This window comes from Lichenostomus cassidix, chromosome Z (assembly GCF_008360975.1).
Source record: "Lichenostomus cassidix isolate B80296 chromosome Z, HeHo_3.0, whole genome shotgun sequence".
NCBI lineage: Eukaryota > Metazoa > Chordata > Aves > Passeriformes > Meliphagidae > Lichenostomus > Lichenostomus cassidix.
The window spans coordinates 58822578-58849981 of record NC_139511.1 but is presented as its reverse complement, the minus strand read 5'-3'; the positions used below and the strand labels follow the sequence as shown (position 1 = coordinate 58849981).

Here is a 27404-nt window from a genome sequence, read left to right as displayed (position 1 = left end):
TATGAACTGAAATTAAATGCTTCAGAAGAAGTGAGGAATGGAGTCTGTAAAAGTTATTCAAGGGAAATCAGGGGTTTGAATTCAGGTGCATCTAATGAATATGAGAAAATGCAATTTCATATGCAAGTCAAGGAATTAAGGAATACCTATTGCTAGAAAATGATTAGTTATTCCTGGAGATAATAAATTTAAAATAACTAAATGAAATACATATTAAGCTGTGGCGTAATTTGGCCTATGAAATATTTACCTGGCACTAGTTCCTTCTTGAGGCAGGTAGTATAAGAAGTAAGAAGCCAAGAAGTAATCCCTTAAAATACAAGGGCTGAGAAAAAAGTATTGTCTTGCTGAAGTGAAGACTTTCTAGGGATAATCTCCTGAGTTTCTAGGAGAAGAAGTAGGAATATATCTTACCAGACACCTCTGCAAGGACAAGGAAGCTGATACTGCGCATCTTGGAAGGATTGGAGTTTTCAGCAGTAAGGAAGCAGAAAATGTGTCACGTGTGTTTTCCCTGGAGTCCTTGTGGGGAAGCCTGTCAAGGAAAGGGCCCACAGGAGAAAGTGTGGAGGATCAAAAAGGATCCACAGTGCAGTTTGAAGGACCACAACTGATCAGAAAGCACATCTGTGAGACTGCACATGCATTAATTTGGGATTGTACACACTGATCTTACCCAGATTAAACAGGGAGAGTGGTGAAGAGGTTGGATTCCTTGTTTTACAGGAAGAGCTGACATAGAATTTGTAATAGCACCTATTTCTTGTTAACTCACTCACCAGCTTGCTTTTTGACTACTCAAATTAGCCTTCTAATGAAAGCTAATGAAGAGCAGACACAGTTCTGGGATGGTTCAGCAGAGGAGCTGCTCACAGGTAGCAGCCAGTGGGTGTGATGCAGTGCACAAAGATTTTTTCCTTGTCTTTGAGCATGGTTCTGACTGAGGTCCTTGAGCACCCACAGACCCTGCACCATGTCCTTCCAACACACACCTGTAATCCTATGCTGCAGTAGGCTGAAACCACCCTTATGTTACTTTGGAAATTCTGGATTTTAAATCCCATAATTACTAAAGAAAGTGGCCCAGGACTGAGGGCTATGTGGTATGTACCATGTACACAAGCAGGGCAATGCCTATATTTACACACCCAGCCAGTTACAGATGTACCAAGGGAGACTGCCAGGGAGGCCCTTTCTGAAGAGGAAGATGACTGCAAGGCTGAACGTTGGAACTTGTTCCCAGGAAATGAGTTTGCCCTGAAACAATGCAGGGTCTAGAATCCTGAGAGAGCCTGTATCCCATACAATGCTCTTGTCTTAATTTCACATGTTCGTTCCAGCTCTGGGCTTCAGTTATTTTCTTAACCAACTTTGTACAATTCAAACAGCAACCTGAGTGACTGACTTTTTCTCTGTCTGTACTTCTGACCTGTTTCACAAAGGCATATCCAGTAACATATGTTTTCAAAGCAGCTGCCAAATTGAAATGTATTGTTTTATGGTTGTTAACTAGGCTTGCCAACATCAACTTTTATGAAGTATACTCTGGTCATAACATTCCTTCCACTGTGAATAATTTTGAAGATATTGGCCCCACGTTCAACTTCTCAGTTAAGGTTAGTGTGTTTTGTTCTGGTTCAAGAAGCTGCCTTAGCTCCCTCTGTAGCCTGTTCCCAAAATCTAGTTTAAAAAAAAACCCTCTCCTGCTTTCATTGTCTGATTTTGAGGCTTTTGAATAGGTCAAGCAAGAAAAAAAATTGCAAATAGCATAAGTGCTTAGAGTCTTCATAAGGTTAAGGATGACATTTGCACAAGTAGAATGGGGAAGAGATTGGTCTGGCACTGTTTTCATATTTAGAGGAGGGTTAATCCTTAACTTTAGGCCAACTTAGACTGTTTTTTCACAGTCTCCTGACAACTTGATAAAGAAAAACAAGTCTTTGCAGGCTTGGACTTTGAAACTTGACGTTTGGCAAGGGTTAAGGGCTCAAACCTGATGCAAGATCTAGCCAAATCACAGCACTTATTACATAACACAGAGAAAACTTAGATCCAAATATGCAACGTGGAAGAAACTTAAATTATGTTCTGTTTCCATTCCTGTAACTGCTACTCCAAAGGACTAAACAGGCCTATTGGCTGTGGCAGAATATTTGCTTTTCAAAACATATTTCATGCAGTTAATATGAGCTTTGCTAAGAAAACAGACAGGAACCTGGAGCTATACAGTATGCTTTCTGCTTTACTATTCACCAAATTGCTACCCCAGTGTCTTACTACAAAAATGTTGATGTAAAAGGAGTCCAGTTCTTCCCTGCTCATCCATTATTTCTAATTTCCTTGCTATCAAAGGAAATAATATATCTATTTCCTTGCATAAATCAAATAATTTATGCATATGTAAGCATAGCTACCTGAATTAACTCTTGAGTTATTTGCTTTGCAGATAACAACAGGAGGCATTCCAGTAAAGATGGCATCTATAACAATCAATCTTCCAGAACGGACCAGCAAAGAGAATCCACTGATGTACCTAACTGCAGTCACCACAGATGAGGTATAGAACTGAACTGTGTTTTGGGGGTTTATTAGTACTATAAACATCAATTATCTCCACAATATTATGGCTTAGTTTAAGAGAATCCATGCCCTTTCTTCTTGTCCGTTTATAAAGGGGGGACCACAATGCCATCAGTACACTAGCCCATTACTTGGCAGATGTGGAGTATCTGGATTTCTTCAATTAGGTCTTTCACCAAGTTCCTCGGAAAATGATGATAAAAATTAAATTCTAAGATGAGGAAAAACCCTTCAGGTCAATATGGGGAGAAAAAGCAAATTATCATAAAAACCTTTTACTTCTGACCAAAATGATATATAATCTCCCTTAGTTCCCTAAAGAATTCAGTGTTCACAATCTAGCCTTTGAAAGCAGCATCTATCCCAGAAATATATATTACTATGATGACTATAAACTCCTGAGTATCATGTCATCCAGTTTCATTTCTGCCATCTTTCCTAGGCCAGAGGTGTTACATGTGAATCTCAGATAAATCCATTGCAAATAGGGAAAAGACCTTATTCTCCATCCTTCACAAAAGAGAACTTCAGAGCTTCCAGAGAACTGGTGAGTAAGAATCAGGTCTGCAGTAAGCAGGACAGGGAAGCAGAGCTGATCCTTCCCAGGCCATTGCTGTACCTGTGAGGAAAGCTGTGATGGGGTGGCATTCCTCATTTACAGAGCAGGGGCTCAGCTTATGGGTATTCTCACAGATACTGCATCTGCTTTAGCACAGCCTGAAAGCACTTAATTTGTATGCACAGAAGGGCAAAGGCAAGGACAAAAAGTGTGGGTGTTCAAAGAACATTTTTAAAAATGTACTTTTAATGCACTTTTAATGCATGCTGTTCCCTCTTCTTCCCTCTGTTTCCCCTGGAAGAACTGTAAGAACGTGAAGTGCAGTACCATCACGTGCAAACTGGAAGATATTATGCTGAAGGGAGAGTACTTTGTGAATGTGTCCACCCAAATCTGGAATGGAACCTTTGCTGCTGTGAGTATCAGCTGCATCTTTATGGAGGATCCAGTGCTCAAGTATTTTCAAACTCCTGATATTTTTCAAAGCTCAGTAAAGAGACCTTACAATCTAGAAAGACCTTCCTTTACATTGGTTTGTGTGTTTTTCCAGATTGAAAACTTGAACATAAAAGTAGTGAGGCTGCATAAAGAAGCTGATAAAACTTCAGTCCAGCACAGAATCTAATGAAATGCTGTGATAATGCAATCTTCACAGCAGAAAAATACATTTTCTACATCTGTTAAATTCATTCAAGGGGAACTATAATTTCCACAGAACTCATCATAGGACAGCAGAGCACAGTATCATCATTGCCTGTAAAATAATCATGCTTTTAGCTTTTGAACATCACAGCCTTCATAGTGATCATTTTAAGTCACATCAAAATACCAAAACCATGTCAGTGCTGCCAGTTTTATTTGGTATAGAAAATGGTGGAAAACATCTTTAATTGATTTTTTGTTTTTATTAGAGTAGGTGTCAGAGAAACAATTCTTGTTTAGAGACCTACAGAGTGCTTAAAATATCCATCAATAATATCTCAGCCTTCCCATTTTAAATCACCATGTGTCTTCCAGGATATAACTCACCATGAGTTACCAGACTTTTGTAGTTAGACCATGTTTGCTTCTCAGCTAGGCAACCAACCAAGCAGTCTCAGAGATCTGGGTTTGCCTAATGCGTCAGGAACATGATGCAGTCCCCTTAGTGGGTCTGGCAAATCTTGTGGCAGGTATTGATATTTAACAGAAGAGCTGTGGTCAGCTTTAGCATTCAACTCTTAAAAGGAGAAGGTCAGGTTAATATTGTAAAATGTGTTATGAAAGTGTGCGACAAAAAGCATCTGCCTGTCTTTAGAGTTTGTATTTTTCTAATCAACCGAGTCAAGACCATTTGTTAGTCCTGTCAGTTACGCAGAAGCTGGAAACCTCAACAAAAGGTTACTACACTCACAAAAAAGCAAGTGGAAATGGTTTGTTTACCACTGGCTGATGGGAAGGAAAGAGCGTGTGTCACAGTTCTCCTCGCATCTCCCATTTTGTAATTTTCTATTTGATTGTCAAAATTCAGTGCAAATAATCGTGCAAGCACACTCACTCAGTAATGCACATCATCAGCCTTTCTATTTAGAGGCAATAAGCCATTGTCCAAAAAGGGAATTAGCAGGCTTGCCAGTACCTGCTAAGCAAAGAGGAGATGTGTTTAGGAATTGAGGTGCTTTGAACAGTGTTCAGGTGTGTTTCTAAACTTTTAGGTATGCAAACACACCATCTGGGCAGATGGCCACAGTGCAGGGATGCAATAACTTACGCTGCAGAGACAGTGTGTTGGCTGCTGCAGACCCACAGCTGCCTGTGTCCTATGTCAGATCCATGGTACCTGGCCCTGCCACACAGATATGGCTGAGGAGGCACCATGACAGAGCAGGCATTGCCTTTGATTCAGCTGGAGAGTGCTCCTGTGCTCCCATGAACCTGAGGCCATTCCTCATGGTGCTGTAAGAGAAGAGCAGCAGTGAACTACACAGTCAGGCACCTCTCCTCCCAGTACATCCACAGAGGGAAGTGGGATCTGGCACAAGGTCCCTTTTCAAACAGGAATTGGTTCAAGATTTTTGTCATCTGTGTTTAGGCTGAGAGAGCTATGTCAGAATTTGAGACGTGGAGAACGCATAGTGATAGGAAAAAATAAATGGGGAAAAACAGAAGAATTGGATAGAGGTGAGGGCGGGGGGAAGTAAAAGAACATCCAGTTTCCATTTCTTTCAAAGGCCATTCCCATCTGTCTTTTGTGGCTGTGTCTCTTTTTCTCACTGTTATTTTTCCCCATCTCTTCCCTGCTAGCAGCAGTGACAGCTTTGAAATAACTATAAAAATGGTTATGTAAATAATTCCTTCTGTTCTACTTGAACTGTACATTAAAGAAAAAGAAAAACCAGTTCCCCAGTGTCATTGCAAAGTGGATTACTGATACATTATTACTTTGATGGATTACTTAGCTGGGGTGAAATAAAATAAAAAATTTTAATTTTCTTCATACTATATTTTTTTTGTTTGTAGGGTCTTCATTTCAAGGCATTTTTTTAGGGTGTCTGTGTTCTAACTGAGTTGCCCTATAACAGTTTTAAAGTTGTTTTAATTTTCTCTTTCAGTTAACTTTCCAGACATTGCAACTCTCCGCAGAGGCAAAAATTGACACGCATGACCCTGAGTTATTTATAATTGGAGAGAATACCCTAACTGTAAGTGATAGATAAGTATATTTTTTCAACTTCTCCATCTTTGCCTGTATTAAAGTGATAGTATTTAATTTTCAGTGTCCTTTAGGAGCACATAGCAATTTGATTATGTTGAACTAATGTATCCTTCTGACTAAATACAGCTCCCTTAGGTTATTAAAATGTTTTCGTTCCAGCCCACTGCTATATAAACCAGACATAGTTAAAACCTGTAGGTCTTAAATAAATTGTAGAACTATGAGAAAAAGTCAGAAACTTCTGAAATTCATATAGCTTCCTGTTCATGACAAGATCAAAATTTGGACTTCTCTCTGCAATGGAATTCATTGTTATAGATAAATGAGCTCTGGGAAACATGTTCACAAATCTGATTTATAGCCTTACTTCTATAAGCATATGTGGTTTGATGTTTCTAGACAAATGTTTGGCAAAGGTCTCCAGAAAATAATCTCATTTGTAAAGGAATGTGGAATATTTTTAGCATTTGGAATAGCTGTCATATGGACAATGTGGACACAGCAAATCTCAAGAGAAGTCTCCAAACCACTGTTTTATTAGTACAGAATTCTTCTCCCAAGCTTTCCATCTGCCACATACAAACATTAAAAACACTGGAAGGATACAGTAGCACTTTGGTACTGTTATAATAAAATATACCTTATTCTCTTTGCCTTGAGAGGAATGCCCTTCCATTTGCTGTACTAAGTCCAGATTTATTTTTACAGGATTTAATAGCCTGTTTTATCCATAAAATAACCAAGGCCATTAAAGACCAAAATGTAAATTAGTAAATGAGTCAAATATCTGCAAGAATGTGCAGCATAGTCCATTCAAGGCAATGGAGAATTCAACTAAATATATACAAAAGCAGTTATTGGTTGATCTATCTCACTGTGATGGTAAGACCATCATGCAGTACCATTTTTAATCATTGGTTTCTCATGGATCATTATATTTCTTGTGATGAACCTCTAAATAACCCATTGTATAATCAGGAAAACCTCCAGTGCCTGAAAAACAAAGGAAATACATTTTTCAAAGAAATTGTATGCCAGTATTTGAAGTGTTCTGAGTGCTTCAGTTTGGTATTACTTCTATTAGGAGATTAAACTCATTACTGTACAATGCAAATATTCCAGGTAATTGCACAGGCTTTTTTGGTAGTTCATAAACCATATAGAACCTAAGTATTTTTCTACATTTGAAACATGGTACTGACAAACCTAACTTACCAGAAGTTCTGTTGGCAACTTCAGGAGAACTAGAATTTAATTATTCAAATGATAGTTAACAAATAAAAGTTAATTCCTCCCCCAGTCACTGACACATGTGCAGCTGGGACTTTTACACCTTTGAGGCAGTAGCTGAAGGGACCATGAAAGTTATCCACAGGGTTCCTAAGAAACCCAGTGGCTTTTGGTGACTTACAGCCTGATCCTTATTCAATGGCCTATTGCTCTGTGAGAAGTGTTGGTAAATGTGCCAGGTTGTGGAGGTACATTCTACCTAGAGTGGACAGTTTGACTCTTGGAGTCAGTACCCAGCACTGCATTTACTTCTTGTCAGGCCAACAGGGATACCTAGTCTGCCCTTCACACTTGGGAACAGGACAGTGCAGAAGCAAATGGAGCTTATTTCCCTACTTACCCTGTTAATTTAGATGGATGTGGTAGGATTCATTCAGTTTAATATCTGCATTAGTCATCCACATTCTATTAAGCCTAGTCCCTGGAAAGAACAGGTATTTCTGAAATGCAGTTCATCTCATCTTAAAGATGATCCTGAAAATAACTAGGGTGAATTAGGCTCTAAAAAACCCTATCCTCCTTTCAAAGTCAAGGAACCATGTTGTAGATATAACACTAGATGAGGAGAATCCCAGTCATGGTGTCTTACTGACCACAGCTCAACTTCAGGAAAGATAATTTGTTCTTAGGCATCAATTTTCCTTTCCAGCAGTGCCACTTCACTGTTAATCTAATGGAGAAAGCATTACTAGGCAAACTGCATATAGGAAATTGGCTTTTTACATTGGATTAACTGGGTTGTTTTTTAGCCAAATGAATGAATATTGCCTTGTGATGCTACGTGGGGAAGCTGCTTAGGTATTTTTACGTAAGAGCTTTCAAATTTTTTCCAAGTTGGAAAGGACTGCCAGCTGGAGACAGAACATTAACCTGCTAGAATCATCATTATGGCCATTCGGTTAGAAAATACACAAAGCCTTGGTGAAATGAATACACATAACCACACCTAGCACAACACTGGAGCCTTCCAGCAGAAATGACTTAAATCACTGAGATGTCAGTCCAGTGCAAGTTTCCCAGAAAGCTTAAGATTAAATTACTTCAGACAAATGCACCGAACAAGCAACCCTGAGAAAGTAAACCAGTGTGACTTGTTTTATCATGTTTCAGGAAGGAAAAAAAATTTCAGCTAAATGCATGTTGTTCCAAGATTAAATCCAAAAATTTGACAGTTCATAAATACTACAGCAATGTCTCACTGAGAAACACTGTTATATGAAATTATATATTTGGTTATACCTAATCCAGCTAGATAGGATATCACCTGAAAACTTACTTCCAGATACTGTATGCTGTTCTGGGAGCTCTCTGGTATTTCTTGTGGTTCAGGAAATGTAGGTATGCTAGAAGTGCTCCTGTTTGACCCATACATCTTGCAGCAAATTTGTGTAGTTGACCCAGAAGAACACAGATCAACATGAGAAGATCTATCGAGTCATCATTGGTTTCACAGAAGGTAGGAACAGCGGGCAAAGGAGACAGAGGTGCCTGCCCAGAAGGAGGGTTGGAATTTCAGCAGATACAATGGTGTCTGGCCTCAGGGATTGGTACTGCCTCCTACAGCTGCCCACCACAGATAATGGGCTCTGACAACACTTGGTGGAAAGTAGTTCTTCTCCAGCAGAAGTCTGATTTTGGGGCTGTACACCAGGCTATTTGCCCACCTTTATGTAAACATGCCTGGTTTACACAGTGATGGTATGTGGGGCTTCTGAAAGGCCTCCTGTTAATGGAGATGCAGCTGGCAGGAGAGATTGGTTCTCTACCTGTTATGCATGGCCAAGGGTGATGAAGGCCCCTAGTCCTTAGCTGACAGTGTGCCATGGTGGTGCAACCAGGCACCCATGTGCAACCACTGAACGGGCTGTAATTACTTGGTGTGTTCCAGTCATTGATCCTGGAATGTGTGCAGTCCAGACCTTCTTGATCCTTGGTTTACAAATCCTACTTTATTTGCAGCTAACATTAACCCCTAAGACACAATCTCTCTGCTTTCAGATCCCAGTTACAATCATGAAGCCGGATGAGAAAGCTGAAGTACCAGTAGGTGTTGTGATTGGCAGTATATTGGCTGGACTCCTCTTGCTGTTGGTACTGGTTGCTGTTTTGTGGAAAGTAAGTAGGCATTTATATTCTTAAAACCAGAAAGGGATAAATACATTTGGGCTATTTTCTTTGGAATCTCTCTTCTCTGGTGTGAAACAAAACCACATCTGCAGTTCAGTGGTATGAATAACACTGCATTGGCATTACACTCTTGATGTATTTTAGAAGGGTTTATGAAATGACTCCTCATAGAAACCGGCAACATGGAGATGACAAATGAATTGCTAGTCTTTCAAAACAGGGGCTGTGGCATTTACTTATTTTCCTTTTGACACTGCCTGCCTCCTTCCATAATACCCCAGCTGGTCTCTGAACACACATGTGGACATAGGTGGGGATTACAAGCAAGGTGGGTGAGTATATGTACTGAACAGACAAAAAAACAGAGAAAAGGCAAAGGCAAAAAGTAAATCACAATGGTTACCTAGATAAAGGGGGAAGTTTTTCTGTGTGCCAGGGCATAGGTGTTTGAAGTGCTACTTGGCACACCATGGCACCATGGGAATTCTGTATTTTGGCAGGAAGAAAACTGGCTAATCAGCACTGCTGTTCTAGCACTTAGTTGCAGCAGGCAGGAGTTTAGGAGCTGGGTCCTTCCATTTTAGAGGCAGGAATTGTCTACAAATCAAACTCTGTAGTATGGGCATGCACACATGTGCATTTCTACCATCACAGTTTTTAGCTTTGCTGAGAAATCAATTATCAAAGACTGACTGTAATGTGGTGCTATTTTAATACTTCTCACAGCTTGGCTTCTTCAAGAGACAGTATGAGAAAATGACACAGGATATAGAAGATGTCGATGAAATCGCAGAACTCACAAAGGACAAAGACTGAAAATGAGTTACACGGATAAAGAGGAGACCTGAGCCACCAACAGTAGTTGTGATCAGTCAGTTCTTCAGCTGGAGTGCCTTAAAGCTTAGTAACATTTAAACATTTTTAATGAAAGTGTCTTTATAGATGAAAATATTTTACAGATTCTACTCTATTGTAAGAGTAACTGCAGGACAGTTTGGTTTTTTCAAAAATGATTTAATGTGCCTTTTCTTGCAAATTTTTGCCTTTCAAACAAACTTAACCCTAAGAACTGGCAGGTCCGGAGTATACAGTAACATACTGTGCCAGCAACCCTTCTCACTGATCCACTGCAGAGTGAAACAGAACAATTTATTTCAGATTATTGTGGAACGGCATAAGTTGGTAATTCAGTTGACAAGTACCATATGTGTTAAAGGACATTTTCTATTAAGTTGATGATGAATGTGTGGTGAATACTGCTTCCAGACTGGGAGAAGAAAAGTAATTTTTTCATTGACTAGCTCCATCCTTATTGTTTTAGAAAAATAATTTCCACCAGCAAACCTTTGCTTTAACTGATCTATAAACTGGGAACTGTGTATGATCATGTCTGTCTGGGTGCTACAGGACAACTGGTTGGACAAAGTCTTCCAAAAGCTTACTGTATTTCTTGCACTAAGGTCACAACTAAATTACTGAAGGAATTGTTTTGGGGAAGTCCTGCCAAATGGTTTGTGTAACTCTCTTCTGCATACTTTCTCCCTGAAAAGAAAATACGAATTTCATAATCACTTACAACATGTTCATTGCAATCTTATTACTGGTTTTCATCTTGAGAAGCACTACCACTACTGTTACTCTGGCCTTTACACTCTTGGTCCCTCTGATATCATTTTGGCTTTTGACATAAATAGGAAAGACAGTCAAAATCTTGCCTTTAATTCTGTACTGAAAGATTTTGCAAGACTAAAAGCATAGAGTGAACTAAAGGGGATAGCTGACTGAGGAATTATGCACGTTACAAAAGGGGATAGTGAAGATCTAAGCTCTCTAAGATGTTTACTGCACTTACTTCTTTAGCATCTCAGTGCCCTCCAGGAGACCAAAGTTCAGTACAACCTCCTTACCTGTCACATTTTATTTGGTCCCACCTGTTCATGTCTTGATGAAGTTAACTTATGTTTTATACAGTGAAGTACTGTAGTGCTCTGGAATGAGCTCTAAGCACAACACTTGGGTGACTTTGTGTTGGTTACACACCTCAAGTTTATCACATGCTGTTACGCTGCCTGGTTATAATGAAAGCTCAGTCTAATAAAGGCCCATGCCCTAAGACTGGTAAATGTCAGAGGAATTAGCCTTTTGGCTGCCTTTCTCTCATGGCTGGCAGTTACAATTGATTGTGAGAGAAGATGTGTGTGTTTTTCTTGTGTGTGCTGCCATGCAAGTGAGATTTGTTTCCAATTTGAGGTGATTTACTTGAAGAGTAAAACATGCAAATGTGCCTGATTGAGAACACGAAGTCATGTTTTCTTTCCCCCAAAGCTGGATTATAATTATGCTTGGGCACTTTTCCATTATTTTTTGAGGGATTAGGCTTCAGCACATTTGAAAGTTTTACTCAGTCTTTTTTAATAGGTAATCAGTCAAAAGCCAACCATCTCTTTGGCAAATAGGAGCTTAATTTGCAGCAACAGCTTCAAATTGTGCTCAGTGTAGTTTTATGTGTTTTGAATTTATTTTGTATCTATGAAATGTTATGTTTTGGGGTGTTTTGTTTTTTTTAACATTCTGAAAAACAATTCAGATTCTTATCTCAATTGTCAAAGATTCTTGCCATCAGCTGAGTCTGTGACCAAAACAATTATTTAAAAAGTGGGGAAAAAAAATAGCAATTGCATAAATCTAAAGAATAAGCTCCTGACTTGTAATTATAAACCTTGAGGGCAAATGTTCTGAAAGTAAAGATAAAAAACTTGTCTGCCTCAATTCTTATATAAACTTGTGCAGAAAAAAACAACCTTTACACCCATATATGTGGGAAGCTCCTACATAACCAGGGTCATGCACTCCAGAGCAGAGATGGAATTTCGCAATACACCAGATGGCAGAATCTTCAATTTCTGGTGTTGCCTCCAAGGGAAATTCAGGCCTTCACCCAGATTTCCTTCTTCCACCTTCGGTGGAGGTTCAGGTCAATATGCAATATGCAACTTCTTTGGGGATTTATCAGTTTATCAGGTAGAAATGATTCAATTCACTAGTCTTCACTGCGCTAAATTTTGACATGGACAACAGGATTCTCCTTCCCACCCTGGACACAATACTGCTTTTTCAAAATAAAGAGGAGACATAGCAATGGGTAAGGTTTTTGTATTCTAACCACTTCAAGTTACTAGTTTATTTTTCTTTCACAATTAATACTTAAATGGCTAATTCCGTTTTTGTAATGGATGAGTCTATTGCACTTTTAAGTTGGCACAGCCGCAAATAATACTGGAAATATTATGTATATTTTGTATTGTGTGCAAGGGTTGTTTTTTTAAATTTACTTTTTTGAAACAGCATGTTTTAAATATTCTGAAATTTTGAGCTTCAGCATGTACTTCTGTTTGTGCTTGCAGCAAAAAAAGTCAGCAATACCTTCAGCAAACTCAAGTTATATCTGATTCTGGTCTTGAATTCTAGCTGCTGATTTCCTGAGGTACTAGAATCAAGTCCAAAATCAGAGTTGTTTTTTTTATACATATGAGCCTATGTATAAATTTGGGATGTACAAGTTTATAATAAAGTTGACTTCTACAAGCTAGCATGTAAGCTCTATGGGAGCAGGGACTGTATCACTGTGGTGGCCTGTCTGAGGGCCTAACAGCATTACTGCAATAAAACCCGAGACTACTGCTGAACACAGACTCATCTATTTTTAAACAGCACCCTAAAGAGAAGCAATGCTACTGAAAAAGCCCTGCATAAAATGGAGCCATATATGTCTTTGTTCCAGTAGTACATAGTAAGAACCCTAAGGGAACGACTCTGCTAGGTATACAAAGAAACTGCTCTTGAAGTCTTGTAGATCACAGTGAGGACAGTAACACTAGCTGTAAGCTGTACTGTAGTGTAACCCAGTTCACATTAGTGGAAAATACTTGGAAAGCTCCAGCTGAATAGATGGGGTTAAAACATTACTATGGCCAGGCCATCCTATAAACATGGGGTTATCATCACTGGTATTTAAAATTACACCACATTCTACCAGCCTCTGCATTTTATCTATTTACAGAACTGGTCAGAAGTAGCCTGTCATGACTCTGGCTCTGGCTACACCCCACCACATGTTGGAAAAGCTGAATTCAATTTTTCAGCGGGAACAATGTGGTGAAGAAAGAGAGGAAAGAACTTGGCTGTGAATAGAAAGGCAACAGGAAGACAATTTGTCAGAAACTACCACCTGAGAACTATATGCTTTCACAGAGATTTGATTTCCACTTTCAACTAGTACATACTTTTATCAGTGGTACATAAACATTCAGGTAGGCTGCCAGTTTTAACACTTCCATAATACAACACCAGATGAACCTGATCTTAAGGCACAAAACTCTGTCTTTCACCAAGTCCCAGTGTTTTGCAGAATTAAAAGCCAGATTCCTAATACACTGACTTATGCATGTGCTGGTTTTGACTGGGGTAAAGGCGTATTTCTTGACAGTAGCTGGTATGGGGCTGTGTTTTGGATTTGTGCTGGAGACTGTTCAAAACACAGGGATGCTCACAGTTTCAAGGCCTTTTTTGCTCCTCACCCCACCCCACCAGCAAGGAGACTGGGGGGGCATAGCAAGGTGGGACAGGACAGAGCTGCGACAGCTGCCCACAGCTGACCACAGGGAATATCCATCTCACAGGGCATCAAGCTCAGCATATAAAGCCAGGAGACAGAGGAGAAAGTGAGGAGGCATTCTTAGTGTTTAGTGTTTGTCTTCCCAAGCCCTTGTTACATATGATGGAGGTCTGGTTTCTGGGCATGACTGTACCTGCCTGCCTAGAAGTGGTGAATGCATTCCTTCTTTTGCTTCCCTTGCATGATCACTTTTTACTTTCCCTATTAAACTGTCTTCATCTCAAGCCACGAGATTTCTCACTTTTCCCATTTTCTCCCCCATTCCATGAGGCACAAAGTGACTGGCTGGTTGGGGCTGAGTTGCTGACTGGGGGTGTGCTTTACATTCAAAGCTGAACTACAACAAAAGCTTGCAAATGAAAGACTTAAAAAAGTAAAATTATGAAAATGCATCTCAAAAACTAAAGCTAACTGCCTCCATTTTTTATTGCCTTTGAAAATAATTAAGTGTACGTTTTCACAGCTTCATAAAAGTTGGGTCCTGTATTTCAAGTTAGCCTTTCTGTTCTTAGTTAATTGGTCGATTCTTTGTATGCAGTCACAACCTTTGGTATGCAAGCAGTTCGTAAAATGTATTTGCCTCTTAAAATAGTTGAAATGGAACTTCTAAAAAAAAGAACTGCTATAACGATACATCAGAATGCTAATTTTTACAACACTTGATAGGATCAAATTTTATGGTGTTTTTGTTTTTCAAAAAAGAGGCCTAAGGTACTCAAAGAAACTGGTCATTTATAGTCATCAGCCTGTTCTGAGCTCTCTTCACTTACCTCCACAGGACACTTAATGGTACTTCACAGCACTTAATGTCTAAGATTATTTTTCAGAGCATTTTAGGAGGACAAGGGCAGCACTGTCTGCTTTAACATATAATTTCTTAATAAGCAGATTTAGCAGTTCTTTCTTTTTAATGCTTTTGAAGCAGCAAATGAATGTGCTGCTCTATAAAACCACAACTTGAACAGCTGTGCATAAACTGAGCTGAGAGAAAGGCCAAAAATCTCGTTCAAAGTTGAGCAATCTAAAGGCTTTATTCCTGAGTGCAACAGTGGCACTTTGATGAGCGACAGTCGAAGCAAGGGCCTGTATTTCCCAGCACGGCCAGCACCTGAGTGGGCCAGGAGCTGCTCCTCCCGCTCAGCCATCCCTCGGCTGCCATCTCCTGGGTAGGCGCCTTATAACACAGCCGCCTTCCTCCCCAGCCCCGTTAGTCCGTGTCAATCCATCAATTACTGTTTTCATCATATGCATCAGGCTGAACTTCTCATGAGAACAGAGCACAATGCTCAAAATCAGGAAAGGAAACTCTTAAAATTAATCAATACTGGTACATGGAGGTTCGGCCAGACAAAGGGGTGGATCAGTGTATTGAAATTTTGCCAGCCAAGACTAAGGCATGTTTGTTTTCAGGGCAAATTATCACTCTGAAGACATTCACTTCCCTTCCACAGCCAGCCTTCATCTGGCAGATCTCTACAGGAATCACATGGTGACCCTCTGGGTCTGCAGCATTTGTTTCTGGGAACATGCCTCTGTACCAGAGCCACCAACTCAACACAGCTGGTCTCACAGAGAGGTGGGATTATCCTTCCCTGTCCACAAAGCAGAGGAACAGCTGGACTCATTCCAGAATGCTGGGACTTTCTTGTAGGTAGACACTGCAGCTCTCTATCATCCCACTCGGTGGACCTCACCATAACATAGAGTAGACCTCATCCACCTCTGCCGTTCTGCATGTGTAGACAGTAGGACATCCACATCTTTTCCTAATACACAGTGAGACACAGCTGGGATTCATCCCTAGGCCTGGAAATTTGGAAATACTTCTAGGTCACTCCAGATATAGCCTTAAGCAGTTATCTGAGAACACAGTAATCTGCCCTCTAATGATAATATTGCCTCAGCAGAGAGGGTAGCCCTACAGAGGGAGACAGAACACTGAGTTCAGAGTATGGGCTTAAATTTTGGTGAGATACATTTTACCTCTAATTAGCACACCATCCCTCCCAGAGACATTTCCATTTCGCTTTTACATGCCAGCTGAAGAACCCAAAGTTACACAAGACTGATATATCATTGTTCCAGAACAAAGCAGTACTTGCCTCATGCACAGCTAGGGACACAAAATGACATTTCATTGTTTTTACCATGGCAGCATACACACATTGTAACACTCAGCTGTGACTCAGTACAACATCTCTTCCATTCATTGTTCCTGGTCACTGTGGGGAAGTACACTATTATTCTCTCTTCTTTTCTGCACCCTCCTTCCCAGCTGCATTGCTGATGGGGAAGGTGCACTTAAGGTCACCCTGGAGAAATCTTCCAGGAGACTGCAGCGCTAGAAAGGCACTACAGAGACACTACTGCAACTCAGGAATTGCCCCTGATCAGGGGGTCACAAGTAGAACTTCACAGTTCTAAATACCATGGTTTTTCTGTATCAGAGCACAGCACTAGTATGCAAGCACTGCTTAAGTTTTACTTATTAACCATCCACTGAAAGGCAAGCTAAACATTTATTTTTGTGAAATTAATACACTGATTAGTTGCATGGTAACAGCAAAAATGAACATGGGAAAATGAACACCAAATATGAGAAAGTTCATGTATTTCTTTCTCTTCTAAAGAGAAAAATAATTATTTCACAGAGGAAGTGATCTGTGCTGAGGATTCTATACAATTCCCAGTAAACATGGCATTCAAACAGCATAGGGCTTCTCTCCAGCCTCCAAAACAAAGGAAAACTCAGTCTTGAACTTGACCAGCTCTGCCTAGATAATAGAGCCCACATGGTTAGCAGGGTGTGTATCTGTAAGCACGCAAGGAGCAGCTGCTGTCCTGCAGAGGAAGGACTGACTTCCACTGAGGAAAGTGCATCAGTAAGTTAACAAGCACAGTTTAACTACATTTCTGCCTGAAGCTGTTTCATTATGATTTACTTAATTCAGATACAGTAACTAAGTATTAAAAGTGATTAAAAGCCCTGGGGGAAAAGAAGATTATCACCTACTTTCCTCATTTTGCTTTGTGAAGCTACCAGTTGTTTGTAGACTTTTACTGCAGACACAATAAAATGGAATATACAGCTAAGGCTTCAATAGTGTGTGATATGTTTACAGATCATCCAGTTGCAACCCTCCAGCCATAGGCAGGGACACCTTCCACTAGACCAGGTCACTCAGAGCCCCATTCATCCTGGCCTTGAACACTTTCAGGGATGGGACATCCACAATTTCTTCAGGCAACCTGTCCCAGTGCCTCATCACCCTCATAGTAAAGAATTTCTTCCTAATATCTAATCTAAACCTTACTCTCACTTCAGCTTAAGGCCATTCCCCCTTGTCCCATCATTACATGCTGTTGTGAAAATTCCCCCTCCAAACCTCTTGTAAGCTCACTTCAGGTTCTGAAAGGTGATGTAAGGTCTCCCTGGAGCCTTCTGCAGCTGAACAACACCAGCTCTCAGCCTGTCTTCATAGCAGAGGTGTCTTAGTCCTCTGATCAACTTAGTGGCCTTCCTCTGGACTTATTCCAACAAATGTACATCCTTCTTGTTCTGGGGGCTCCAGAGCTGGATGCAGTGATGCAGTGCTCCAGGTGGGGTCTCCTAAGGGCCGAGTACAGGGGCCAAATCAAATCCTTTGACCTGCTGGTTCCACCGCTTTTGATGCAGCCGAGGACTTAGACAGCTGGCTTTCTGGGCTGCAAGTGCACCTTGCCAGCTCATATTGAGCTTTTTATCCACAAACACCCTCAAGTCTTTCTCCCCAGGGCTAGTCTTGATCCATTGTCTCTCCAGCCTGTACTTGTGCTTGGGATTGCCCTGACTCAGGAGCATGACTTTGCACCTGGACTATACATAACTATCTTTGATGCAGGAGCAAACTAAGCAAATCATTTTACTTTTACTTCCCTTGTATCTACCTTGTCTACATACATTGATAACGATGACTAGATAAAACTGCCTCAGCACTAGCAGAAATGCCACACACAATTGGACCTTGAACTCTTAGCACCTAATACTATCATGGCACAGTAGAATAACAAATAAAATTACCTTAATCAGATAGGTAACCCATTATTTCCAGTGAAGCCCAGGCATATTATATCAGTTCATTTAACTAGTTTTCAAAATAGTAACAAGAGAAAAACTGTATTAAAATTAAATCTTAAATGTGAACATAAATGCATATATGAATTGCAGTAAGTTCAATAAACTCCCTTTGCTCTGAAATCTATTCCATTTGATTCCATTCTAACACATAACATAAAGTCCAATTACTAAATCTAATTACACTACAGTTCTGTATTTGTAACAATAGTTGGTTTGTTCTTTTTTTTTCTTGCAGCACCATACAACTACACAAACAAAAAATCAGCTTCAAAACTTTGTGTAGACATGATTAAGTAGTTACAGGTTGGCATGTTATTGCTAATGCAAGTTTTTTGCAGGTAGAGTATTAGATTTAACTTTGAAGGAAGCTCTATCCATATTTTTCTAACGCAATGGACTTGTAATATCAGCTGCACAGTAAAAATGTTTCAGTGAGACAGTTACTGGAACATAACCACTACTAAAAAGTTCATAACTATGGGGTACAGTTTGTATTTTCTTCTCCATCTGTACCAAAATAGTTCATCTACTTCAGGTAGCATTCATGTTACAAGAACGTCAAAGTAGCATAAAGCTTAAAAATTAAGTCCGTAGTCATATAAAATTAAGCCTCTCAGAACTTTGAGACTAAAAACATTCAATTGTCCTGCGGTGACCCCCCATGCTGACAGAGAACACAGACTACCAAGGTAAAAGCATTAAAACAGTATTTATCACAGAGTGGTCTGAACACCTTGCAACCAAGAATTTCAGGGAAGACTGTTTTAAAAACCAACTCCATGTTAAAATGCACAAAAAGGCAATTTCAAAGGAGAGTCAAGAACACCAAAAACGGCCAAGTAATACTCATTCATTTCATGGAGTCCAAACTAAATGATTGAGATTGAAACATCTAGTACAACTGTTTAGAAACATATGGATTCTCTGCAAAAAAACTCAAAGATAAGTATGCTTATTAGGAAGAGTAACATTTTATTTTTAAAAGAATACAGTTATTTTTCTGAATTTGCCCAAAAGCATTCCTTGTTTTCTTTCCAAGAATATTCATCCTCATAAAACTCCTGTAATATAAACAAAGAATGGGAAATATTGTGAGTCTGCTACATACAGCCATAAACCAGGCCAAATAACTCAATAGCCATCCCACTATTATTTACTGATCACAACAGGACTGCACAGCACTTGGCTAGCAAGTGGAAAAGAGGGCTTTACCCTTTGAACATATGGACTTGGCTGAACCTTGGGCTGATCCCCACTGAATTTAGAAGAGCCCACCTATACTGAAGTTAATTCAACAAAGAACTTTAGATGAAATTATGTAAAAGCTGTAGAGTACACAGCATTCATGCTGCCACATTAACCTACTGTACCATCATTTTGAGAAGAGTATTTAGATGTAACAAAATGTCAATATTAAAAAAAAAATTACATTAATACACCAATACTCTAGTACTAGATCTTAAGGGTAGACTGGATTACGCAGCTGCAGTCCAGTCCTAAGCAGCAAATTCTGAGTCCCTGATTATTCACTCTGAGACCACAGAACTTCAGTCTCCTCAAAGAGGTATCAGAAAAGTGGAGTAGTGCAGAGAATATCACTGCCAAGAATACCACATGCCAAGTTCTGCTGGGGAAAGAAGGCAGAGATAATGGTCATTACTTGCATGCAACACTGTGGTTATACAATGAGGCTCTTTCTAAACCTGGGCTGGTTTCTCCCCACACTGTTGTGTGCCTAAACTAGCTTTGGGACCTCTGCTCATCCTTTCATTGTGTGCTGTTGCTTAATGCTTTGTGCTTTCCCAAGGCCACAGCGATGAGGGGAAAAGAGAAAGACAAGAAATGTTCCTTTGACTCGCAAGCTGCAATGCTGCCCAAAGCAAAGCTTACTCAAAGTTCTTCCACAAGCCTGTGAAAAATTGAGTTTTGCCTCTCAAAAGCAGACAGTTCAGGCCTCCTTCACTTTGACCCCAGGATGGCTTCAAAATAAAGAGGAGCTGGATGGTACAGCTACAGGAGAACCTTCCAGGTGCTCTAACTGCCACATACGCAGTTAGGCTGCATTGGAGGAAACTCACTGGTGCTCGATACTCACAACCATCAGGAGCAGCTGCTGCCTGTAATGCTTCTGAGACAGCACAGACGTCTAAGACTAGCCTAAACTTGATTTTGTCCCCAAACATACCTTTTTCCATATTGGGACAGATGCTTTTAAGGTATTGATGCAGTACATTACAGCTTCAAGGGATTCTGCTCTGTGTGGAGAGGAGACTGCAATAATTACACTTGCTTCAGTTATTGGAACCACACTAGGGAGAGAAGAGGAAAAACAGCAGCTTTAGCTAACACTTAACATCAAGAGAACCCAAAAGCTGTAGCCATGTCACGTCAGCTTTCTGGCCACATGCTCTCCTGACTCATTCAAACTGAGCAAGCGTCAAACCACATCCTAAAGATTATACACTTTTTAAAAGAAAGAAAACCATAACTAAAATCAGTACCAGCTGTTAGAATTCCACACTTTAGAATAAATAAACCCACCAGACATAGGCTTTTTTCTTCCATTCTTTCTTTTTTTTAAAATTAAGCCTATGGAATTAAAAGGCGGAAATTGTTAACTTGCAACAATACATAGGAAACTCACTGGAAGCTGGCTTAATAATGAACAATAACAAGTTAGAACAGCCAGTTCTTATCTGAAAACCTAAAAAATCATCTCAGTTTGCACAACAATTCGTGAAAGAAGAAATTAAGTACCTCATGCCATGTAGATTTTGCAATGAAATCTAACTTTTTATAAATTCTGATTTTAAATTCTGAAGTTTCCTACTTAGTATGTTGTGTTCCAAACTTAAAAGTATAAGGTTTTGTGTTTCTGCTCGCAATTGTAGTATTCTCAAAATCTGTCTCCCAATCCTCCCTCTATAGTAAGACTCCTCCAGCACAATCCATATGAAGAAATCTCAAATGCTTTGAGTTGCCCTCAAGGCAATCACCCTCTCTGTTGACTGTAGAGGACATCTGGGGAAACAACCCCTCAGACCTAGAACCTTACCCTTTGCAATCTCATGCTAAGCTCCTTCAGGATTTTTGCAAATCCTGCTAGTTTCAGCGAGAAATATGACAAACATGGAAGGCCCAAGAGTATGTCAGACACTAGTATTCCAAGTTTTGAAGCTAAAGGAAAATGCTTATCCAAGATTCAAGGAACAACAGGAGGTTGTCCCAAAAATGTGGCTGGCAATTACTATGCCCCAGAGCCTAAGATTTCAGACTTTTTATAGCATAAATTGACTTAAATCTGATAATAAAGATATTCCGCAGCACCTCGACAGAAGAGAGAAGAAAAAAAGAAAGTGCTGCCAACTTCACACCTTTTAAAAATAAAGAACAAAACAAACCAACAGCCTCACCTTCCCTGGAGTGAAATTTCAACTCTTTCTCTGCACTGTCAAAACATCAAACCAGCATCAAAGATCCTGCCAGGCTAAATGTGGGCTCCAGCAAACACTACCAATATACATATATTTGAAAATAAAATATTTGAAACTTAGCTCCAGAGCAAGAGCTTGATCTTGCAGCCAGCTTTGCCGCACTATGGTTCCTAAACACTCCTGAGGGTTCTACACCTCTGTGAGCACAGCCATGCACCAGACAAAGATTAATTCTCCAGTTACAGAAGGGTGGGGTCTTGACATACATACCCAAGTCTATGGTGCACTGCAATATGCTTGACTGAAGGCCATTTCTGTCTAACATCTGTGCAGATTTTCTTTATTTCGGTCTCTGCCATTGAAGTATATGCTTCATATTCTAAGTGAATCACTTTTTTTCCTTCAAAATTATTTCTAGTAGTACCTAAAAAAAATAAATTATCAACTAAAAGCACTGAGTAAATGAATACATATTGTGTCTTTATAATGCATATTATATTTTTATTGCAAAATAATATATACTGTATTAATACTGAGTAAAACCCAGGAGCTCTTGCTATGGTCAAAGTCAGCACTGTGCAAATATAAACAACCTTCCCTAATCACAGCTGCATAACAAGATTATTTGAACAAGATAAATCTTTACTATAAAAGGAAGAATTTAGTTTACACATTATACAGGTCTGCAGCCCACAGTGCCCAAGATTGGGACATCTTCTGTAGTAACTGCCAAGGTGCTATAATGGCATTTGCCAATGCAATTTTTAAATGCCCAGTATTTAGGAGTCTAGTAGCACCTAAGATTTAAGCACAAAGGGGTTTTCTTACACATGCCATGCACATTAAGCACAGGACAGAGCTACCAGTCTTACTTTCACCAGCCCATTGGTAAAATAGTACTTCACTTTCAACTAAGATCTGAGTTAAGAGGACCTTGCACACAGGTGTGGACATGTGGCTGGCATAGCCACAGTATTCCATTTCCCACCTTGACCAAGTTGTATTCCAGGGAATAGGAGAACAGCTCCCAAGCAGTTCTGTACTCCAGAGCTGCTGTTCTGTTCAGTCCTAGGATAGCCATACCAGCCAAAAACCTTCTCACCACTTCAGCCCAGTGCAGCTATAGAAGAGCCACCATGGTCTTGCTCTAATAATTCAGAACATGGTTCCTAAACATCCTGGGTTCAGACCAGTAATTGATTTATTTGAGAACAAGTCTGGGACATGGACAACCCAGGTTCCATTTATTAGACTATTGACATACCCAGAGATCTAGCTCACAAATATTAAACTCACCAATGAACAGAGACACTGCCCCACAGTATGGTGAAACGACCAGCTCTGACACTTCATCTACAGAGAGCTTTTCAGACTTGAGCTTGATAAAATCTTTTGGCACATCTTCAGTTTCTTCCATATCTCACCAGAAAAACTGAAACCAAACAGACTGTTTTGCTGTTTCTGGAGATACTAGTATCAGCTAACTGCTATTTATCAAGTGCTGATGCCCCAATTTATGCAGAACGCAGGCACTATCTATTGGCCCAAGAGACTAGTCTACATGAGAAATTCACTTCTCAGCAGTTTTACTGAGAGAATATTAACTGCAAATAATGAGCAATGACCTGGTTTAAATGCATACATATTTCTTTCTGATGGGAAAGTCTGGTACAATGGGTTAAAACTATAATTACCTGAGGCCCTGGTTTAAAAGTACATTCAACTAGAACAGACCACTGTGTAGTGCAGGTAAATCTGTGGCAATATCATCAGTCTCTCCTACTGATCAAGTCAAACAGTTTAAAACAGATTTCTGATAAACATGGATTAGAGTTCTAACCCTAAAGTTAAGTATGCTCTCAAGGACTTCATACTATCAGGCTGTTTCAGTCACACATGAGACACTTCTAACTCTTCTGAGTAAAGACCAGCCATCAGGTCACCTAAGAAAGAGAAGTATTTTGAGCAGCGGCAATGGAAAAAACTGCAGTAAGTAGATGGACTGGCATCTGAAAGTAGGCAAAGAAACAAAGCTGTTCTTAGGATACCTCTTTTTACAGCAACAAACTAACAAAATTCCTAAGCAGCAGTCAATTATTTTTTTCTATATTATCTTTTCTGTTAAAAAGTGGCAGGAAGTTTTTCATTATTATCTTACTTAGCCAAGCCAAGTATCTATTGGTAGGAAGAAACAACCAGGAAAGAGTAACAAGACCTAAAATCCAGATTCAAAGCAATGCCTGACCTCTCTGGCAAGTGTCTTCCATTTACTGCACGTGTTAATCATTTACTGGTGCACTGGCTTATAGTTCCTGCTCAGCACAACTGTACTCTCCAGACGGAAACACAAGTTGGGTTCTCTCAAAAGTACTGGGATGGAGGGGGAGAATTGCAATCACATCTCTGGACCTAAACAAGAAAAGGTTCCTGTAATATCACAGAGAATTCACAAGGTATTTTAGCACAGGATTACACTGCACAGGAAATTAAGCAATGAGTGATACCTACCTAACAGAACTCGGGCAGGTTCAGCCTCCACTAATTGGTGGGATGATGGCAACCTCGTCCCCAGGCTGCAGGACCAGGAGCTGTTCTCCAAGAAGCACGTACTCCTGCCGAACAGCAAAAACCACTTGATCCCGGATGTCAGCAAGCCTGAAGGGGATTGGCAAGAGCACAAATAGGTTTCCAAACAAGGTTTGCATTTAACCACGAGATTTCATTAAACAACAAACAGGTGCACAGTCTACAGCAGCTGAGGTAAAAACCACTGAGCCTTACACAACTTTGCTTCCAAGATACTGTCAAAAATACAATAAACACCCACCCCCAATCTTGGATTTTCTTTCTTAGTGGTTGAGAAGAAATGAAATCAGTATAATTTTCAGAAGTCAGGAATTGGATTTGTTGTAAGCCTATGTCAGAACAAACTAAGGTGCACCAGACCAAGTTCAGCAGTTTACAACAAAAAAAGTTGGTAACTCAAGAGGCAACAACCACCCAGGTCCAGATTAGAAGGATGTATTGCCCTGATGCAGTCTAGTTGGGCTGGAGCAATTTTCTTACACGCCAAGAAGTATTCTGGGATGCAGTTCATGCAATCTTATGAAGATTCAATGGTCAAAGAGTTGCTCTTCTTGTGTATGCTAAGAATTAATGAAGCTTTGAGTCTTCTGTAGTTACAGGTCTCAAATCTGCTATTGATAAGCAGTGGCCACAGAACTAAGGCAAATGTGATGCATCTTCTGGCAGATCTTCTACATGTTTTTTTTTGTAAGATGTTTCTGTGAGAGTCCATAGCTCTGGATACTATGAGGCAGGGAGTCATTTCCATGGCTAAGTGCAATTACACAGCAAGCATGAGGGCCATGGCAGAAAGACACTAGAAAAAAGAATGCCAGCATTTTACTTGACATGGTGCAGGCATGGTAACAGTTCTTGTTTGAGACTACAAAATCTGGCACAGCCAGCTGAGCTGTATTGCCTAGAAACAAGTAAGCATACAAAAAGAGAATAAGTAAAAATCATCTTATTTCCTAACAGCCAGATAGACAAAAGTAGGCAAGGCACAGGCTGAGCAAAACACAGTAGCACTGACTCAGAGGGCAGACTGAAGAGGAGGGATTGTATGAAAGCAAAGCGAGCCACTAAAGAACTGCACACAGCCATGAAACTGAAGTGCGCAATAGAAGGATGGGCTCTAATTAAAGTCCCTTGCAGGCTAATTAATTCGGGAAACGGCTGGAACAGAAGAGCACTGTCAAGCATGCTGAAGCTGCAATTTGAATATCCACTAGCAATGTGAATAGAAGTCTGTGGTCAATGCCCTACAATTATATTGAGTTTTTCCAGAAAAGCTAGGAACAGAAGCATTTTTCAAGAAGGCCGCTGTGAAGTAACTGCAAATGGAAATTATACTGCCCCAAGTCATCATTCATAAAAGGACAAAGTTAAGAAATTATGGTAAAATGACCAACGGTGCTGCTGCCACTTCTGACACAGAGGAATAGGCTGCAAAGTAAAATACACACATTCTCTACTGCCACACCCACTCAAGCACACTTAATTTCAATTCTCTGTGAGGAAAAGGCCCCTGGTCCGGCAATTTATTAAGAATTTCTCACTTGGAAACAGATACCACTGCTAAATAGTTTATTTTTTTCATAGTATTTGAGAGTATCTTATTAAAGAAAGGTTGTGCCTAAAGGAAGACTTTGACACCTAAGTCCAAAATTATGGAAATTTCAGAGCACTGAGCACTAAATCCTGAAGACCACAACCTCTTTTATACCTTCTTTTTTTACCCCCATCTATCCCTCCTAAATGGTGTTGCACCTTTGTCTACCAGGCTCATTCTTGACAAGACAGAGCATCTTTCCCTCAGCCTTAAACAGAGGGGACATTTTTATAGACATCCTAAAGAGCACCAGTGCTGCAGAGGCCCTTACAGCACACACAGTGCTCTATCAGGACCAGACTCCTTGTGAAACACAACCAGCAGTGGTGTGGGTATTTTTCAAAGCAGAGGACATTGAAAGAGGCTGAACCTATTTGCTGTGTGCAGGGTTGAGTGGCTGGAAGTCTGTGAGGGCTTCAGTTCCCTTCTTGACACGCCCTCCACAGTTTGCAATAAGCTCAGACCAACGGCTTACAGTACAGTTAAAGATAATCACAGAATCAATTAGGTTTGAAAAACACTCTGAGATCATCAAATCCAACCTATGACTGAACATCACCATGTCAACTAGACCGTGGCACCAAGTCCAGTCTTTCCTTAGACACCTCCAAGGACAGTGATTACACCACCTCTCTGGGCAGCCCATCCCAATGTCTCTTTCAATGGAGAATTTATTCCTGATGTCTAACCTAAGTGATTGAAAACACCTGCATATTATCATTTATTTCTTATTTATTGTCCTGGCTGTGCTTGTTCCCTTCTTGGGACACCTCACCTTGTCCACAGGCTAATAACACAGTACAGTTTTCAGGTTCGGGCCATGTGCACCCTGCAGGGCCAGTTTTGGGTACATAGACAGGACCCGGGCTTTCCTTGTGTATACATAAAGTTACAACGTTTCCAGCTGCGCAAAACACAAAACACTTGGTGCAGGTTACCAAAAGAAGGTAACATCACTGGCTTCCTGCTGTCAAAGTACTGCTGTGTGTTCCAGCTCAACGCTAAACGCCAAATTTGTATTTAAAAAAACTAAAAACTAAAATACTCCAGCCACGTTTTTCTGTGCACCTCAAGGGTAACTTGCTGGATACCTGGGGTGGACCTTGACGATCTCCTCCCAGAGCTGCAGAGAGGTGATCTGCCGTGGCACCGAGAGGGTCTCGCAGCGCAGCCCCGCCAGCTCGGCGCTCCTGGCGAAATACAGCACCGAGACCTGCCCAGGGAACAAACAGCGCTCAGGGGAGAGGGGCCTGCCCCAAACCCGCTCCCAAAACGCCAGCACACAACCGGAACCTGAGCGCCAGGAAAAGCTTGCCCAGGCTTTTCTCGATACTGATCGCCTCTGCCGCGTATCTCCTGCCCCGGCTGTCAGGACAGCGGGGGCAAGGCGGGGAAGCCGGGCGGCGGTGAGTGACCGCGGATCCGAGCAGCGCTCCCGCCGCCCAGGCCGCTCCCGCCGCCCGCCGGGGCCAGGGGCAGAGGGAGTCCCGCCGTCCTGCCCGGCAGCGACCAAGCCTCCGGCCGGACCAGCCCCCGGGGTCGCCGGCAGGTTGCACCTACCTGGCAGCGCATGGAGCCGCCGTCCCGGGGCGAGCTGCCCTCCGCCGAGGACCCACGGCGGCGCCTGCGCCCGGGCGAGCGGCCCGGCCCGCCCCTTGCGGCCTGGCCCGGAGTGCCGCGGGCCCGCTGCGGGCCGGGCCGGGCAGCGCCGCCGCCTTCCCGCCGCACGGCTGGGTGGCGAGCGTGGGAG

The 27404-nt window shown here is 41.0% G+C and overlaps 3 protein-coding genes across 5 annotated transcripts in view; 1 reads left to right on the top strand and 2 right to left on the bottom strand.

Moving 5' to 3' along the window:
• Nucleotides 1–12937, top strand: part of ITGA2 (integrin subunit alpha 2) — a 67446-nt gene extending 54509 nt beyond the window's left edge. For both annotated transcript variants that reach the window (XM_085043527.1, XM_085043526.1), the window contains 7 exons: nt 1514–1616; nt 2447–2557; nt 3023–3127; nt 3441–3554; nt 5731–5820; nt 9123–9239; nt 9978–12937. In XM_085043527.1, coding sequence (XP_084899653.1) covers nt 1514–1616; nt 2447–2557; nt 3023–3127; nt 3441–3554; nt 5731–5820; nt 9123–9239; nt 9978–10067 — 730 coding nt within the window. In that variant the 3' untranslated portion in view covers nt 10068–12937. The remainder of the gene's footprint in view (nt 1–1513; nt 1617–2446; nt 2558–3022; nt 3128–3440; nt 3555–5730; nt 5821–9122; nt 9240–9977) is intronic.
• A 6058-nt stretch (nt 12938–18995) lies between these two features.
• LOC146425005 (molybdopterin synthase catalytic subunit) lies at nt 18996–22909 on the bottom strand. The gene is made up of 4 exons (XM_085043531.1): nt 22774–22909; nt 21748–21901; nt 20229–20352; nt 18996–19104 (listed from the first exon to the last, which is right to left on the bottom strand). Exons 1-4 carry the CDS (start codon nt 22892–22894, stop codon nt 19036–19038), a joined length of 468 nt encoding a protein of 155 aa, XP_084899657.1. The 5' UTR covers nt 22895–22909; the 3' UTR covers nt 18996–19035.
• LOC146425004 (molybdopterin synthase sulfur carrier subunit-like) lies at nt 22788–27336 on the bottom strand. Of its 2 annotated transcripts, none has more exons than XM_085043533.1 (4): nt 27215–27336; nt 26746–26867; nt 23986–24132; nt 22788–22909 (listed from the first exon to the last, which is right to left on the bottom strand). In XM_085043533.1, exons 1-3 carry the CDS (start codon nt 27224–27226, stop codon nt 24006–24008), a joined length of 261 nt encoding a protein of 86 aa, XP_084899659.1. In that variant the 5' UTR covers nt 27227–27336; the 3' UTR covers nt 22788–22909; nt 23986–24005. The 2 variants fall into 2 exon arrangements, with proteins under 2 accessions (XP_084899659.1, XP_084899658.1); XM_085043532.1 differs by lacking the exon at nt 22788–22909 and adding an exon at nt 23762–23886.
• Nucleotides 27337–27404: the final 68 nt, after the last annotated feature.